The 17,889-nt window shown below is 31.9% G+C and overlaps 2 protein-coding genes across 4 annotated transcripts; one reads left to right on the top strand and one right to left on the bottom strand.

Annotated features, from left to right (window-relative positions):
* Positions 1-229: 229 nt before the first annotated feature.
* Positions 230-2,713, bottom strand: LOC145003223 (uncharacterized). Of its 2 annotated transcripts, none has more exons than XM_078962350.1 (7): positions 2,384-2,713; positions 1,954-2,042; positions 1,718-1,853; positions 1,201-1,293; positions 998-1,120; positions 651-913; positions 230-541 (listed from the first exon to the last, which is right to left on the bottom strand). In XM_078962350.1, the coding sequence occupies exons 1-7, from the start codon at positions 2,559-2,561 to the stop codon at positions 431-433; spliced, it is 993 nt and encodes a 330-aa protein (XP_078818476.1). In that variant the 5' UTR covers positions 2,562-2,713; the 3' UTR covers positions 230-430. The 2 variants fall into 2 exon arrangements, with proteins under 2 accessions (XP_078818476.1, XP_078818475.1); XM_078962349.1 differs by having other exon boundaries at positions 1,201-1,296.
* Positions 2,714-11,140: 8,427 nt separating this feature from the next.
* Positions 11,141-14,179, top strand: LOC145001425 (putative protein phosphatase 2C 12). 2 transcript variants are annotated; one of them, XM_078960800.1, is made up of 10 exons: positions 11,141-11,272; positions 11,514-11,791; positions 11,967-12,138; positions 12,296-12,449; positions 12,541-12,604; positions 12,759-12,866; positions 12,925-13,050; positions 13,141-13,379; positions 13,478-13,683; positions 13,751-14,179. In XM_078960800.1, exons 2-10 carry the CDS (start codon positions 11,597-11,599, stop codon positions 13,756-13,758), a joined length of 1,272 nt encoding a protein of 423 aa, XP_078816926.1. In that variant the 5' UTR covers positions 11,141-11,272; positions 11,514-11,596; the 3' UTR covers positions 13,759-14,179. The 2 variants fall into 2 exon arrangements, with proteins under 2 accessions (XP_078816926.1, XP_078816927.1); XM_078960801.1 differs by having other exon boundaries at positions 11,174-11,386.
* Positions 14,180-17,889: the final 3,710 nt, after the last annotated feature.

A 17,889-nucleotide genomic window follows, 5' to 3' on the forward strand; every position in this document is an offset into this window, starting at 1 on the left:
TTATGTTATGGGTTTAAGTGTTGAAATTATTTTTTTCTAAGACCGAATTTTTTTTATCAATACTACCAGAAGATTAAAATCCTAGTAGCAATAATGTTACGTTTTGTTGGTAAAAGGTAACATCTTTATGTAACATTAAAAATTACGCTGCTACTCCTAGATTGGATGTATTTTTAAAGTACATTGTTGTAATAGCAACAAATGAAATTAAGATGCTATAATAAACAAATAAATGAATGCATGTTTCTATTTCCTGCATTTAACTCAAAAAAGAACAAAAAACAAACGACATCAAAGAAACAACAAGCCTTTTGGCTCCAGTTAAAAACAAAACCACAAATGAACTTGAGGAACACTCAAAAAGATCGATTTTACATGAATATGCTATTTAGTCTGAATATATAGCTTCTTCTCCACTTGTCTGAACCAATTAAGAACTGATAACACCAGACACCCAAGGGACAAAAATCGGTGCATCTGGATACCGACTTCTGTAACTTTCTGAATACATGTCTTTAAAGTTTACTTTTGGCTTTTCATCCTGCATGCCACATACAATACAAGAAACTATGAGTTGTAGATTACAGCATTGTAGTTTGAAATTAAATATTATTATTTGAAAAAACGTAGAAAAACAATGAAAAACTTACATATTTTAGCCAACATTCTTGAAGTTTATGTTGATATATATCTGGAGAATGACATCCTTCCTCAACAGGGCAATAAACCCAAATATTACATTTAATTTGATCTGGTTTAGCATTTTTAGCATGATCCAAACAAGCTTGACAACAATCATAAGCACTTTCTTTATGATGAGTAAGCCCCCATTTGACCGCTTGACCACCATAATCCGTATGGTGTTCCACATTACATTCAGGCGGCAGCCGCCTGCCAGCTAGGATCTTGTCATCTGGAAATATGGGTATTATGTTTTTTTTACTTGTCATAAATGATCTTTTTTTTTTTTTTTAAAAAAAGGATTTATTTTAGTTACCAAAATCTTCTTCACCCTCGGGTTTGTCATTGTGCTCATTGGTGGTGACATTAATGGGTATCCAGAGACCAATTTGATCTAATAGCTCACCCCATTTGAACTCCAATAACTTTGCAAGTATTCCTATAAAATATAAATAGGTTTTTTCATGTCATGTGTAACAAAAAGGGGTATAAAGGCTTTATAGAAGATTGAAATACCACCTGCTTCCTCTATTAAGATAGTTGAATTTGAGGTCTTTCCATGTTTTAATCTTTTGGCTTCCTCTAGTTTTTGCTTCCTCCATTGTTGAATTGCTTCTGTGTGTATCACAAAGATTTCAATAAGATAGAAGTAGAGAGCAATGGGCTTTGTTTTGAATTGAAAATTTACATATTTACCCATCAACAGCCATTACAAAATATTGATGAGTAATTAGACCTAACAAGCATTAATCATTGGTCCCATCTTGATAATCGAGATGTTAGGTGAAGGATCCCCATGAGACATGAGAAAAACTTTTGCAAGAAATATATATATATATATATATATATATATATATATATATATATATATATATATATATATATATATATATATATATATATATATTTGATTATTCTTTAAGCAAAGATCCAAAATGATTCCAATAAAATATTATTTAATAGAATACTTAAGAAACAAGCAAGATACAAAGAATAATCAAGTTTGCAAAAGATAAATTACTAAAGATAAACATACCATGCTGTAAAGTTGTGTTAGAACTGGCATTCACGACTCTCAAAACTTCTAGGAGCTCATTGGTTAGCTTCTGTTTCAATGGCTGTGGTAATTTAATTGCTTCTTCTTTATTAAAGTGTTTTTTGATCTTTTTTACCTTTTAAGAATACAAATTGGAGAACTCACTTAATCAAATTATACGATCAAATGATGAATCTATGAACGATTAAACAATCAAAATCAAGTGTGAATCTTACCATTTCCATGAGCTTTACAGGTTTAGAGTCTATCCGAATACGAACTGATTCTTCCATATTTCTTATTTGATCTGGAGTGTAGCTAACACCTTTAAAAACAATCACACGTCAAATTCAACCAAAAAAGACGATTTTATAAGAGAACTTCACGATTACGCTTTATCTGTGTAGAAAGATTACTAATCAATTTGAAAATTTGACAACTGGGTTTCCACAAAACCATCAGATTTGTGCTAGCGAGAAATGAAACTACCAAAAGCATTGTATTTACGTTAGGGTTTTGACTGAACAAGCAAAAACCGCACTTGAATCTGGAAAAAGAAAAGGGCAAAAATCGCAATTGGGTTTTGGGTTTTGGGTTTTACACATATGAACAAATAAAACAGCCATAGGAAAAAAAAAAAAAAAAAAAAAACGAAACGAACTTTACCGTTGTGTAAATCTTGATAAGGGTAAGAATAGATGGAGCTGTAGAGATTGTGGAAAACGTAAAGAGCAATCGCAATGTTGAATGAACAAATGATGACTGTAGTTCTCTTATAATAACACCATTTTGGTGCTCCTCCTCTTCCATTTGAATAATTATAACTTAACTCGGCTCTTGCCATCTGCCCACTTTCTCTTCTTATTTTTCAACTTCGTCTTCATCCCATCATCTCCCTCCAGCCTCCGTCCCTCCTCCTTCTGTATATTTAAACGGCTTTATTTCTCCTTCTATAAATGTCTGAATTTTCTTGTTCTTTCTATTCAGGGTTGTGTAGTAGACGGATCAATCCCTAAATTTATTGAAACTGAATGGGTTTCTGAATCAGGGAACTGGCGAGTGCGATGTCCCAAAAGAACAACAGTGAATAAAATCGAGGGGATTTTTGGTTGTGCGTTTCTCGGGGTTTGATTTGGTTTTACAAATGGAATCATAAGTTTTTAATTTGAGAAAATTACTGAAATGGTCCCTGTTGTTTAGATGAAGTTACATGTTCCTCCATCTCTTTTCTGTTAAAAGTTCTGTCTGTCATAAAAAAAACTATACTGCTTATCTTTTATATTTTGCATCTATAAATTACATTGTGTATATTGTGAGTTGTTATATTATTTTACTAAGTGTTCTTTTGACAAAATTATGTTAATAAGAGTGATACGGAAGGAATGAGTCGTTTGATAGTTGTTCACTGAGTCATATCGAACATCTTATCAAATCCAGTAAAAAACATATCTCAGGCAATAGGATAGAATCGAAGACTTTTAATTATTGTATCAAACAATTTGAATTTGACAGAATCAAACCCAATATATTACTTATATTTTATATGTTGCATCGATAAACCGCATTGTGAGACTATTTCTATGATGATTGACTTAAGGAAATTGGATGTAAAATAAGGTGTCTTAACCGCTTTAAATTATAGTATAATTCTTTTTCCTTAAAACTCTTTTATATATTCACATCTTTGAATGTTTTATATTTTACATCTTCGAGTATTTTACGAGTTGTTATATTGTTTTTTGCTTCTACAAATGAAAGCCCGACAAAATAGAAGATGTTTTAATAACCTGTTCATAATTGAATGTACACACTTGTAGGGTAGTTTGTCCAATTATACTTGTCCCTCTCTATGTTTCCACAACCATCTAATAAGTGGATGAGATCAAAGGGTAAGATTTCATGCCTCTCGAATTAACGGAAAGTTAATTGAAGGTACTTCAAGGCTCCACATCATATTCATATAAAGAAATATATACATGATATAGAGCAACTACTATATATGTGACTAAAAAGGAAAATAATGGTGATATCCTCCCCTAATTGAAAGCCAAATAATTGTATATAAAAAGTAGAAACTAAAGGCAAATGTGAATCCATCCCATTGTGTTTTAATTGGCCCCATAAAAATTGGTAGGCAACTATATTTATTACATCTAATAATTGACCATATGAGCTCTTATAATACTTATTGAGGACATAATCATACACCAACTTTCTAGTAGAAATTCATCGTCTATTGAAGTACTTGCATGAAAACTAAAATCTAACGATTTAATTACCATATCTTGTAGGGTAAATGGCACAAAAAACACTTTTTTTACACAGAAATTTGCTTTTGACACCGTGTTTTTTTTGTATCAATTTTAACACTGTGTTTTCCAATTTGTTATAATTCTGACCACTTGACTGGTTAACCAGGTTGCATGTTGACGTGTCAGTTTTGATGACGTGGCATGTTGACATGATATGCTGACGTATCAAAATTGAATTTTTTTTCTCACAAAAAACACTAACTTTTCATTTTTTTTTTCCGATTTTGACACTAAGTTTAATTTTTTCTTTCAACTTTGACACTATGTTTTTTTGTTCCAAATCGAACATTATTTTTTCCAATTTTGTTCAATGTTGACAATTTTCTATTTGAAACCGTATAAATATGTTTTTTTTCTCATTTAAAAACTAGAGTTGTGTATAAACACATTTTCTTACACTCAAACCATATTTTTATGTATAAATATATATTAGTTATATAAAAATTGTATTTTATATTAAATATGCAACTTTAAAATGTGTTTGGAGGTTTGGAGGTGTGTAGTCAATCAAAACTCGGATATCAAGTTTGCAACCCATCAAATTTTACATTTTATTAGAAGCTTATGGTTAGTTTGATTCTCATGATATAACTAATGCTTTGAATGTAAGAAAATAACACCTTCTATTTTAATAAAAATTTGGTTTTTAAAAGAAAAAAATATGTTTATACGATTTCAAATGTAATAGAAAAAAATATATTTATACGGTATCAAATGGAAAATAGACAAAATTGAACAAAATTTGATAAATGATGTTCGATTGGAACAAAAAAAAACATATGTCAAAATTGAAATAAAAAATTAAACTTAGTGTCAAAATTGAAAAAAAAAAAAGTGAAAACTTAGTGTTTTTGTGGGAAAAAAAAATCAATTTTGGCACGTCAGTATATCATGTTAGCATGCCACATCATCAAAACTGACACGTCATCATGCCACGTCAGCATGTAACCCGGCTAACCGGTCAAGTAATCAGAATTGTAACAAATTGAAAAATACAGTGTCAAAATTGACAAAAAAAAAAAAAAAAAAAAAAAAAACACGGTATCAAAATCGAATTTCTATGTAAAAAAAATGTTTTTTTTTTTTTTATGTCATTTACCCTATGTTGTATGTAGGAAATATTGGAGAAAGAAAGTTTAACAACGGGAAAATTGAATAAAAAAAAGCATAATATCATATCTTTATATAAATATCCAATGAAATAGTAATATTTATTGATTTTTTTAATGATGTTCTAAAATAAGAGAAAAGCACAAAAAAATATTGTTATAAGAAACTTGTAACGAAATACTCATAACATGTTATTTTTTGAACTCTTGGTAATTGGAACAATGACTACAATATAGTTGCATTCTTTTTCGTGCCTAAAATCAAAAGTGCATATTAATTGTAGATTATCAAACTTTAAAATTTGTGTTGACCCATACATATAGTCGAATTATTAATTAAGAAAAACGGACATTATAGGAACAATTTGATTATCGAATTGATTCTATTTTTCTCCCGAGTTCTAAGAAGTATGGTGGCAACCTTTGACCATTTTAGATGAGTTATTAATATACACTTGTGATGTAGCCACCAATAGGTAAAGCTTCGTCATATGTGCAGTTTTGTGTTTTGTTTTCGTTGTTGTTACTCCCTCATCAACGTATATGCACAGAGGTAACTCTGATGTCATATGGTTACTTGTTGAGTTTGAGATAGCTAGAGCTATAACAGATATGTAAGGTTTTCATTGATAGTGCATTGAGGTCTAAATGGGTTTCATAAAAGCAAGATGAGTTATTTCATAATGATTTATACACTTGTTGAAGTTCATGTATTTTGTAATATAATAATATGGAATAATAATCCATATGTGTTTCGTTAAGCTCCTTAATCTTAAGTATAATTTTGATGTGTGTCTTGAGTATCACGGATTAGTCACCTTTGTTATTAGAGACACAAAGTGTTTGAAATATAATTTTTGGGATTAATACTTTTAGAGTCATTGGATTATATTACGGTATGATGATCCCTCGATGTTGATAAATATTTTTGAAGTTTTAGAAATTGCTTAAATTTATTAGGATTTTCGGTTGTAGCTTTACTAAATTGAATTCTTTTTTCGAAGTATAATGAGTTTTTCGAATAGTTATATAAAATAACCGTGAATTCTTTACTCATTTGTTACTTTAAAACACTTCCTAGTTATATAAAATAACCGTGAATTCTTTACTCATTTGTTACTTTAAAACACTTCCTAGCATGTGAGACACGTATAAAATACTTTAAAACATCTTGACAATCTTTAACTTGGTAAATAAGAGGTGGTGTAATAAGTAAAACATAATGTGTGCATGTATATGGTCCATCAATATTTTCTCCATAAGGTGAGTATGCTCCAAAAATATGCAGGATATGTAGGGATTAAATTGACATTAAACTAAGAAAAGTACATTGTTCTAGTTGAGAGGGTTAGACATAATGACACATGCACGGGAGATTTCAACATCTAGTCATAGGGTTACATGCCTAGCCATTTGATTGCTTTGAAATGTCAAAACTTGGAATTTGAAGAGGATGTTGTAATCCTTAAAACCATTTGGTTGTAATCCTTAAAGTGGACCCATGGGTCATTATCCTGCCATATCGTATGATCATCTTCGGAGGACTAGTTTTCATGCAAGAAATCAGTTTTCATGGTGCGCTAAAGTTTTTATTTACAACATATGGCAATTATTTCGTTAGATTTTAGTTCTCATGCAAGAAATTGAATAAATAGATGTAGACTACAAATAGATTTTCAATTTCTTAGGAAGTGATTCGTACACCGTAGTTTTTTGCCATACACAACAATTCATGCATTATATAGTTGTAAAATACAACATTTCAAAGCATCAGTTGTTGTGTATGGAGAAAAATTGTTGTATACGAATCAACTCCCCTATTAGAAAATTGATGTATGATTATGTCCTCAATAAGTATTAAATGAGTTCATCTGGTCAACAAGTATTAAATGAGTTCATATGGTCAATATTGGAGATAAATATGGTATATAATTAGTTTTATTTAGTTACTTGTATTAGATTATTTTTTACCTTATATATCATCTACATTCATGTTGTATATACTTTAAATCATCTTTCGGTAATATTCATTAGGAACATTTATCCTATCATCACATTGTATCAACCTATATATCGATCACTGAAACAACCCTAACCCTCCTCGTCACTTTCTCTTTCTTTCTGCCTCTCATCTTCTTCATTTGAGAATTCTTTCTCCTCAAACACACTTATCCATATGCTCACCATTAAATTAGCCTCATCTAATCACCTCCTCTGGTGAAATAAAATTACCTCACTTCTTCTTCATCAGAATTGGATGAGTCATATCGATGGTTCTTCTACCGCCCCGCCATCCATAACCCTAATCGACGACAAAGAAACTCCCAACCCATCCCATGATGCTTGGGTCAAACTTGATCACAAGGTTATTTTAATTCTTCAATCCTCTATATCTGAAGAGTCCATGTCCGAAGTCTTGGTTCTCTCTTCCTCTCGTGAAGTATGTGTGGCTTTGGAGTCAGCCTATAGTCATGATTATCATAAGCGATCTCAGAACCTCAAAGATTCTTTACGCCAACTAAAAAAGGGTACCCTCTCTGTCTCTGAATATGCTAAGCAATTTAAATCTATTTGTGATCAACTCCAGGCAATTAGACAATCGGTCTCTGATGATAACAAGAGCCACTGGTTCTTGTGTGGCTTGAGACCAACCTTTGAAACTTTCTTTACTGCTGATCGAGCTTTGCCCACAAGACCTTCTTTTCGTGCTCTTGTTGCTAAGGTGGAAGGCAACGAATTATTTATTTCATCTTTACATGAATCAACTCGCTCTCTAGTTGCTTTCACTGCTGCTCCTTCTCGTGGCCCGTAGGAGAGGGAGGTCTGGTCGTTCAAATTTTCGGGGAAATTCTTCTTCTCATGTTCGTGGTCATCGACCACCAAACTGTCAACTATGTTGAACTGATGGCCATTATGCAAGCTCCTATCCACATTTGAGTACTTATGGTAAAAAATCTCCATATTTTTTGGAGGCAACCTTGTATCTTGGAGTGCTAAGAAGCAACCTACAGTTTCTAGATCCAGTTGTCAATCTGAATATTGGGATATGGCAAACACCGATGCAGAACTTATCTGGATTACTCATCTCTTGCTGACATAAATGTATTGCCCTCTAAATGCCCCACCTTGCTGTGTGACAATTTAAGTGCAATTTTCTTAATTCATAACCTGATAGCACACAAGAGAACTAAACATATTGACATCGATCATCATTTTATTTGAGAGCTTGTTCTATTTGGTAAACTCCATACCAAGTTTGGTCCTACCAACCTTTAAGTGACTGTCATTTTCACAAAACCTTTACCTAAACCACTTTTTGAAGAGTTTCGTGATCAATTACACGTTTGTCCACCACCAGTTCGCTTGAGGGGGGTAATGGAGATAAATTCCGTATATAATTAGTTTTATTTAGTTACCTGTATTATATTATTTTTTACCTTGTATATCGTATACATTCATGTTGTAATTTGTATATATATATATATATATATATATATATATATATATATATATATATATATATACACACACACACGTTAATCATCTTTCAATAATATTCATTGGGAACATTTATCTCATCATCACAGTCAATTACCAGATGTAATAAATATAGTTGGCTACAATTTTTTATGGGGCCAATTAAAGCACAATAGGATGGTTTCATATTTGTCTTCAATTTCGACTTTTATTATTATATAAAATTAGTTGGCTTTCAATTAGGGGAGGATGTCACCATTATTTTTCATTTTAGTTACATACATAGCAGTTGCTCTATAACGAAATATTTTTCCTTTTTAGTTACATACAGGAAATACAACAAAGCGCGTATGGGAGGTCGATGATAATTTAAGAAGTTCTAAAGCTCCGCGCGCTAAATTTTGACTCAAAAAGTTTTGGAATGGGACGCTTTTTGTCAAAATTTTGATTTTAATCACGGTAAGGAGTTTTAGAGTTAATCTTACAGACACAGTTATGTTGGAAGTTTGGTAGAAACATAGTTTGTAAGCCAATGTTGAGAATATAATATATTGCTTAAAAATAATCCATATGCTTAATATGTAAAACCTGAATTTATTAGGTGATGCATAATGTGGGGTTTTGTTTTTTCATTTTTAAACTATTGTTCTCATTTTATGTCAGCAAGTATGAAAACATTTTTTTTGAAGACAAAAGACATAAATATGTCTTTTTGACACCTCTCACCAGAAGAAAAAAATGTAGGTTATCATTTGGAAAACATCTTATAAGTTATAAGCCTAATCTAATGTTTATATTTCATGTCTCCCTAGTGCCAATCACTCTCTCCTTACCATAGAAAACATCCATCACCCTTCACCACCACACCATCACCTCCATCTTCACCTTAGCCAACTTCACTTCTGTCTTATCTGTTGGTTGTTTCCACTGCCTCTACCTCTATGTCTCCCTCCATCAGGTACTCTAACTTCTCTCTCCTCCACCTGATGGATGATTCGACATTTTGATTCAATATTTCTTGCGTATTAATGCATATATAAACCATAGTTCTCTTTTCAATGCAAAATTCAAAATTTTTATATTTCTTACATGAAATTTTAGTTGAAATATTCTATTAGTTGTATAGTTAGCATGTGTTTGAAGTAGCTTCAATCAATGCGTCTTGTGTGGAAGATTTTTTCAATCATGACATTGTTCTTGATTGAATGGATATTTACCTCTTCAAAAAGACTACAAATATTTTGGAAACAAATAGGGATAACCTTGTCAATAGGTCCAAATTCGGCCAAAATTACCCCCCCCCCCCCCCCCCCCAATCCACATCCCACCGCACACACGAATTCACTCATTTTCCAGCCCCTAATTCTGCTTCCAAATTTCAAGATTACCCACCGCTCCAATTTCTACCCCTGTTTTCTCATGAATCCTTCGTTAACCCCGTTTGACCCATAATCTCTTGTTTAATATTATTTACCTTATTTTCACTCGGTTTATTCCGTTTAAACTTACATATTGCATTAATTATTTAAATATAAAACATATATTATACGATGGTTACTCTAAGTTTATTTTTTTTCTTTTTTATAAATAATAATAGCTAAATATAGAGTAATTATTTCTAGACTCCCATGAGGTATACGGAATGGGTCTCCACGCCCAACCTAATCCGTACCTGAAAACATGGTTTAAATATCTCCGTATGAAAACGAAGTCCTGTAGGGTTGGTGTCCCAAAGAGGTTTTTGACACCCTTATAAACAAAAATTAACATCAAATATGATTTGGAAAAAACTTACGGTGCATATATTTTTTTTCTACAAATGTAAAAAACCGAATATACTTTACATCTGAAAAATAGTATTTCTTTTTTAGAAATTTCGATTTCTTTAATGTTTCTCTATCCGGACCGAAAACTTAAATATTTTTAAAGATCCAAGACAAACAAGAAAAAAAGAATCATTATCTTTATTATAATTTTTTTATTTTTAAGTAAAAATATATAATAAAAGAAATTAGGTCATATGAATCAGAAATAAAATTATAGAAACCTACAAAAATTAATCTATTTTTTTTTTTCTATTTTATTAATGGATTCGTTCATATCACAAATTCATGTTTCCGTTTCAACAGTATAATAAAATCAATCTCTTGCTTGAAATTTCTAAAAATAAATTTCATAAAATCATAAAGTATTTTTATTGTGTTATCGATTTTAACACTTGATTATTTTTAAGTAAAAGTTTAAATCGTTATTCTTTTAAATTGTTTAAAGATATTATTTTTTCCAAATTATCAAGTTTTGATATCAAATAAAACACATTTTGGTTTTTATTTTTTTCTCTTTTGTATTTTGTCGTAAGAATGTATGTACTATGAGTATAGACTTTTTTTTTTCCTTAAATATTCTAAAATAATATTTCATCCATAAAAAAAAAAAAAAAAAAAAACAAAAAAACAAAAAGACAACTCATAACACACGCGCTTTGAGTGTGTGGACATGTCAGCACACGCTCGAACATCACGAAAATAAAAATAAAAATAAAAATCACAGCTATCACGCCCCCTCTCTCGCGCGGAAATTTTTGTAGCGAATCGAATCCCGACTTTTTTCCCTCTGCTCCCACGAATCGATCAATCCAACTTCATACTCGAATCTTTGTAACTCATCTTCTCTTTCTTTGATTCTTCATTCCATTTATTGTTGATTTTTCTCTTTTTTTATCTGCATTGCTCTTTGATTAAGGTTTTCATTGCACCTATCGTTATTACGACGTATGAAAAATTAGTATTTGTGTGTCATTCTTTTGAATCTGATGCTTATTTTACTCGATTTTCGTTAGATGTAAGGCAATCGTTTCAGAAGGTTTGATTGCTGATGATTTTGTTTTTGATCTTATAGGATTTTATCGACTATATCATGCTGGAATAGGAGAAGCTGGAAGCTTGACTTTATAAATCTGGATACTGCAAGCGATCAAGGAAATGTCCTGCAATAAGAGTGAGCATGTTCCATTGTCGGTGTTGTTGAAGCGTGAATCGGCGAATCAAAAGGCTGATAGGCCGGAGATTGCTTGTGGTCAGGCTAACGAATCTAAGAAAGGGGAAGACTTCGCATTGATCAAAACTGAATGCCAACGCGTGTTGGGAGATGGTGTTACCACTTATTCTGTCTTTGGGGTATGTTGTCAACCTTTCTCCCCCTTTGATAAAACTTTAATGACTTGTGTCTCTGATGAGGTTGATCAGATTGCAATTACTCTTTTTTCTCTTCTCCTCAATTCACATCTGTTTCATCTCATTGCAGTAGTTGATGGATTTCTTGTAATGCTCCCACCTAACTTCTCTTTTGCAGATATTTGATGGTCATAATGGGTCTGCAGCAGCTATATATACTAAGGAGAACCTTTTGAACAATGTTCTTTGTGCTATTCCTCCCAATCTGAATCGTGATGAATGGGTGGCAGCCTTGCCTAGGGCTATGGTTGCTGGTTTTGTGAAAACAGATAAAGATTTCCAAGAAAAAGGTACATACATTCCTTCAAAAATTTCAACTACCATTATGTCTTGAGACTAGATAGTAATACTTAAGATGCATCTGTATGCAAATTCAGTAAGCACAATCATAATCATGTTGAAATATGTAAGTACTTATTTTGACTTTTAATATTGTTACAATTGCAGCTCAAATGTCAGGGACAACTGTCACATTTGTAATTGTTGAAGGATTAATAGTAACAGTAGCATCAGTTGGGGATTCCCGCTGCATACTTGAATCCGCTGATGGCTCTGTATATTTTCTCTCAGCAGATCACAGACTTGACACCAATGAAGAAGAGTAAGTTCACAAATCTCACTTAATCCATCCCCTTTCTTTCTTTTTGGATTAAATTTTATTCCAAATACATTACAATTTACTTTCTTTATAGGCGGGAACGTGTCACTGCTAGTGGTGGTGAAGTTGGTCGCCTAAATACCGGTGGTGGCACAGAGGTATCTTAAAATCTTATATATATATATATATATATATATATATATATATATATATATATATATATATATATATATATATATATATATATATATATATATATATATATATTTTAGGATCTTACTTAACTTACGAATGTTTTTATATTTATGACAGATTGGTCCTTTAAGATGTTGGCCAGGTGGGTTGTGCCTTTCAAGATCTATTGGAGATAGAGATGTTGGGGAGTTCATTGTTCCAGTTCCTCATGTTAAACAAGTGAAGGTTAGTTTTGTAATTAAACTCAATTTCTTTTTCTTTTTATTTATTTTGTGATCTTCAGCTATCTTCTGCTGGAGGGCGGCTTGTAATCTCAAGTGATGGAGTCTGGGATGCTCTTTCCGCCGAATCAGCTCTGGAATGCAGTCGCGGATTGGCTCCGGAATCAGCAGCAGCTCATATTGTCAAAGTACGGAAACAGAAAAAAAAATGTCAAAATTTTAATTAAATATTAATATTCAGTTTTTGTTTCCAACAATCTTTGGTTTTTAATGTGCAGGAAGCAGTACAAGCCAAAGGGCTACGAGACGATACAACCTGCATAGTGGTGGATGTACTACCGCCGGAAAAGACAAATCCGCCCTTGCCACCGCCAAAGATGACCGGAAAAAGAGTTTTAAAGGCCATGTTTAGGAAAAAGAGCAGTGAGGCTCCACCTCATGTTGATGAAGAGGAATATTATGAACCGGATTTAGTGGAGGAGCTTGTGGAGGAAGGATCCGCCATGCTTTCTCAACGGTTTGTATACACTCCAACAACATCTTTAACATTTTCTATACATGTAAGGGTAAAATGGTCATTTACTCACTCGTTTGTTTTGTACATGGTTTTCACAGGTTAGACACGAAATATCCGCTTTGTAACATTTTCAGATTATTTATCTGTGCTGTGTGTCAAATTGAAATGAAGCCTGGAGAAGGAATTTCAATACACCATGGATCGGCTAATATGAGCGGAAAGTCAAAACCATGGGATGGACCTTTTCTCTGTGTGAACTGCCAATACAAAAAAGATGCCATGGAAGGGAAAATATCATCAAAAAGTAAGATTGTGTTTGTTTGACTGACTAACTGAAAAGCTAGCTGGTAGCTGATATACTTTTTTTACAGGAAGGTGATTAGAATTACGGTTGTACCCTTTACGATTGTTTCGGAGTGAAGGATAGATGTGAAGACGAAAAAGATTGTTGAGATGAGTTCTTTTTTTCTATCTCAAGGGGAATTATTCAGTTATTGACTTATAACATTTGAAAAAAAAAAAAAAAATTACTTATTAGTAGAGAGATATAATCTTTCTCCGACTTCTCTAACAATGCATAGAGCTAACATTGTTTGTACTATATTTTATAAAGATTGTAGTTGTTAATGTTATACTCTTAGGTTATTTACTCGTAACATTGTACTACGAAATTAAGATGGTTGTATTTAAAGTAAAAGACTATTTATGCTCTTGTGACTTGAGAGTGGTTACAATTGTCAATTGGCATGTTGATGATGAGCTGGATAATAATACCCAAAATAGAGAAAATATTATTTAAACTTCAATTGGATATCTTATTTATTGTTTTTAATTATTGTGAATGCAAGTATGAGGGACCAACAAAAGAAAGTTTTTTAAAGTTAGGGTTTAGGATGAAAGGCTTGAATGATTGCCCCTCAATCATGTTTTGATCAAGGGGGGTACTCGTTCGTACCATTTTAATTTACTTTATTTTGTGGATAAATAATGATTACTATAAATAAAATAAGGCTTAATAAAAAAAATACCAAAATGAGAGATGTAGTCTCATTGATGATCGATCGTCTTTATAATATTTATTATGAAACATTCATTTTGTAAAAACATTTATCCTAGATTATATAATTTAAGTTGCCGGTTCAAAAAAAAAAAAAAAAAAAATCCTAGATGTAAAGTTGTGAGGATGAATATAATTTCACAATCAACATTTTCAATCTATAACGTCACACACACATGTACAAAAGTGAATACAATATTTAAAGTTTTCTATAAGTTATAGGGTTAATATTATAAGAATTTATATTTTAAAAATAACCCTCACAAATTTTCAATTCTTTTTGTTCTGGTCATTTTAGCAAGTTGGCATTAATTTTCCGGTAGTTGATGATTTTATTTTTCGAAAATTTCTTAACTTTCTTTTTTATTTTTAAAAACTCTTATATTTCGGTAATTGATATGTGCATATTTAGTTATATATTTTGTGTAGAATCTTAATACTTTTTGGCTATTTTATTTCAATTAATAAACAAAATGTACTTAATTATGTGTAAATTATATTTTCAACCTAAAAGACATGCTTGAAAGCAAAAGGAAGCGGGAAATGCAATCGGAAGTTTGGGAATTGAAGAACGAAGAAAAAGAGTCAAAAACCGGATGTACTCGGCGAGTCAGACACCTACTCATCGAGTAGGCACGAACCTTCACGAACCTATGAGTACCTTACCGTGTACGGATTATAAGTGAGGGACTCGGCGAGTCGGAAGACACGATTATATTCTCTTTCCTTAATCTAGTGTTTACATCATGTTTGAATCATTAGGTTTAGTTTATGATACGTTTTCTGCTATGAATATGAGCTAAAAACTCGTTTCTTCTGTTTAGGGTAGACAAACGTATAACTATGGTTTGAATTTTATGGCTTGGATTGTTTAATTTGGTGAATTTTGTTTTGTTAAACTTGTTAAAGACCCTCATGTGTTGCCAATAACTATTTTCTGTTAATTATCAAGTATATTAAGTTGCATAAACATCTCTTGATTGCTTGTCTCATTTAATTTATGTGAAAACAATGTTATATGCCTAGGAATAGTGAACATGAAATTAGGGGTTAACTAGAAAATAGGTAAATCAATGTGTCAGCTTGTGTGACGAACAACCATACAAGAAGTGAATTGAATTAGTAATTTAATTAGCTAACTACGAGTCTTACTTAACACGAATCAATAAACTAGGAAACTCATTAATTTAACCAATTTGCCACTGTTTGAATTGATTTGTTTTCTAAGGATTAGTAATAGTGAATATGAACCTAATCACGTTAATCGGTAGCCAATGAAAAAATAATCCATTACACTTGCCATAAAATCAACCATAGGAATAAGTAAGTTGAACCCGAACAGAAGTCTCCTTTATTATTGAATTTAGTTGATTTTTATTTATTTTAGCTGCTAATTGTTTTGTTTGAGTGTTAGTTAAGTGTTTAAGTTTCTAATCTTGCAAAACTAAAGAAAACCTCTTTTCTTTTATTATTTGTTTTTTTAGATAATTCTAGTAGTTAGTTTAATTACCGTTCCGTGTGTTCGATACCTTACTTGCTTAACTATACCACCAATTAACAGTACACTGTCTTTTGTGTGTCTAAATTATATTTAAAAAGTGGGATTAAAACTAGTGCATTTAACACACATCAAGTTTTTGACGCTATTGTCGGGGAACGGTTTAAAAATAATTTTTAATTGCTAGTGTTATCGATCATTTGTGTGAGATCTATTTCTCTTCTTATCCTCGAACCTTTCGGTCCCTCGTGATTTGACTTCTCTTTTTGTACTTTTAGTATAATAAGGTGAGTGCTAAAGTGCTACAAGAAACTTTGTAGAAGAAATATTCAACGACGAAGTTCTGACCATGGAGTTCTAAGTTTTTGTTAGAAACCATGTAACTTGAGTTGTGTAGCTTATGTTTAAGTTCATTATTGTTATTATGAACCTATAAACAAGATTTATCAGTGATTACAAGTCGTTGTAATGATTGATCTACTTACGGGGATGATGAGAATGCTAAATTTAGTGAGGAGTTTAAAGTGAGTTTTCCAAATGGTATACTATGTATGCCGAATGGACCCTACATCCGATATGATATTACTTGGTTGTCCCTTATCAGTTATAGATTTGTAGACTTTGAATTAATGATGAATCTAGACTAATAATTAGCCACAATAAATATTAGACTAAGATTTAGTGATAATGATACTAGGTTACGTTAAAGGAAAATACAATTGCTAGAAGCGAAGCGCTGTCCGAATTTCAAGTCATCACTTTAACAAGTGAGTGCATAGTTACTTTTTGTTACATCCCCATTTTAACGGTCAGAAAAGACCGATTTGTTTATGCTTTATAAAAATCAGAGTACCTCTTTTAATAAAAATGTTGCGGAATTTGTTCTTAGTAAAACATGATAAATACGTTATCAATGCATTTCCGAAGAAAAGTATTTTATTCATTTTAAAAGATTTGGGATGTCATCGTCAATATAGAAACATAAGCATAAACAGAACTTACATTCATTATCACTAGTGATTTATATCTCCTTAATCTCTTAGTGTAATGTGACATCATATCAACACCTGTGATATAAATAAACTGAATGTCTTAGGTTGGGAAAACTGGTAAGTACATAGGGTCTTCAACCCACAATAATATAATTATTATGTTTAATCATCAAACAATTAACCCAATTACCCATCTTCATTATCTTCTTTACTCTTAAGGATTTACCCTAATAATTAGCTATTCCTCGTTCATTCTTTCCTAAGGATTATCCTAAGGAATAGGTATAAAATCCATCGTTGCTAGGGTTTTCTCAACAGGCACTAAATCCATAGCTACCAGGGTTATCTCGTTTATAGACAATATTGTTTCCGAGAATCCACTCGCAATACATGTCAATGGGTTTTTAGAGTACACCGGTAAATACATCGTTCACAACACCTATAGGTTGCAAGCCTGCTAGTGTTCCACTGGACTATCTAGAATAGTCCATAGTTGTCATCCATACTCTTTTAGACGACGGGGCCATCGCTTGGGGAATCGCTTAACTCATCGTTTTGCTCATCGCTTCTCACCATATTTTACCACTTATATATCATCGCTCATCATTCATCTCCTCTCTCATCGCTCATCATCTATCTCATCTTTAATCTACCCATGTTCTACCCAACACATTTTGTAGATATAAAATACGTATACAGTTTAAATCATTTAAATTATATATAAAATCGTTGATTCAGCATAAACAGAAAGTATTCATGTAATATGCATACATAGCACGTAGTTTGTATAGAATACTTCATATCTATGTGTAAGATGAAAGTAACTATGCACTCACCTGATAAAGTGGTGATTTCAAACTCAGACAACGCTTCGTTACTCTTGAAGCAATTTCCTTCCTCAAAACCTAGTATCATTACAACTAGGGTTTAGTCTATCATTCACCGAGACTAATTAATAGTCTA

This window comes from Lactuca saligna, chromosome 6, assembly GCF_052625555.1.
Source record: "Lactuca saligna cultivar CGN05327 chromosome 6, ASM5262555v1, whole genome shotgun sequence".
Classification (NCBI taxonomy): domain Eukaryota; kingdom Viridiplantae; phylum Streptophyta; class Magnoliopsida; order Asterales; family Asteraceae; genus Lactuca; species Lactuca saligna.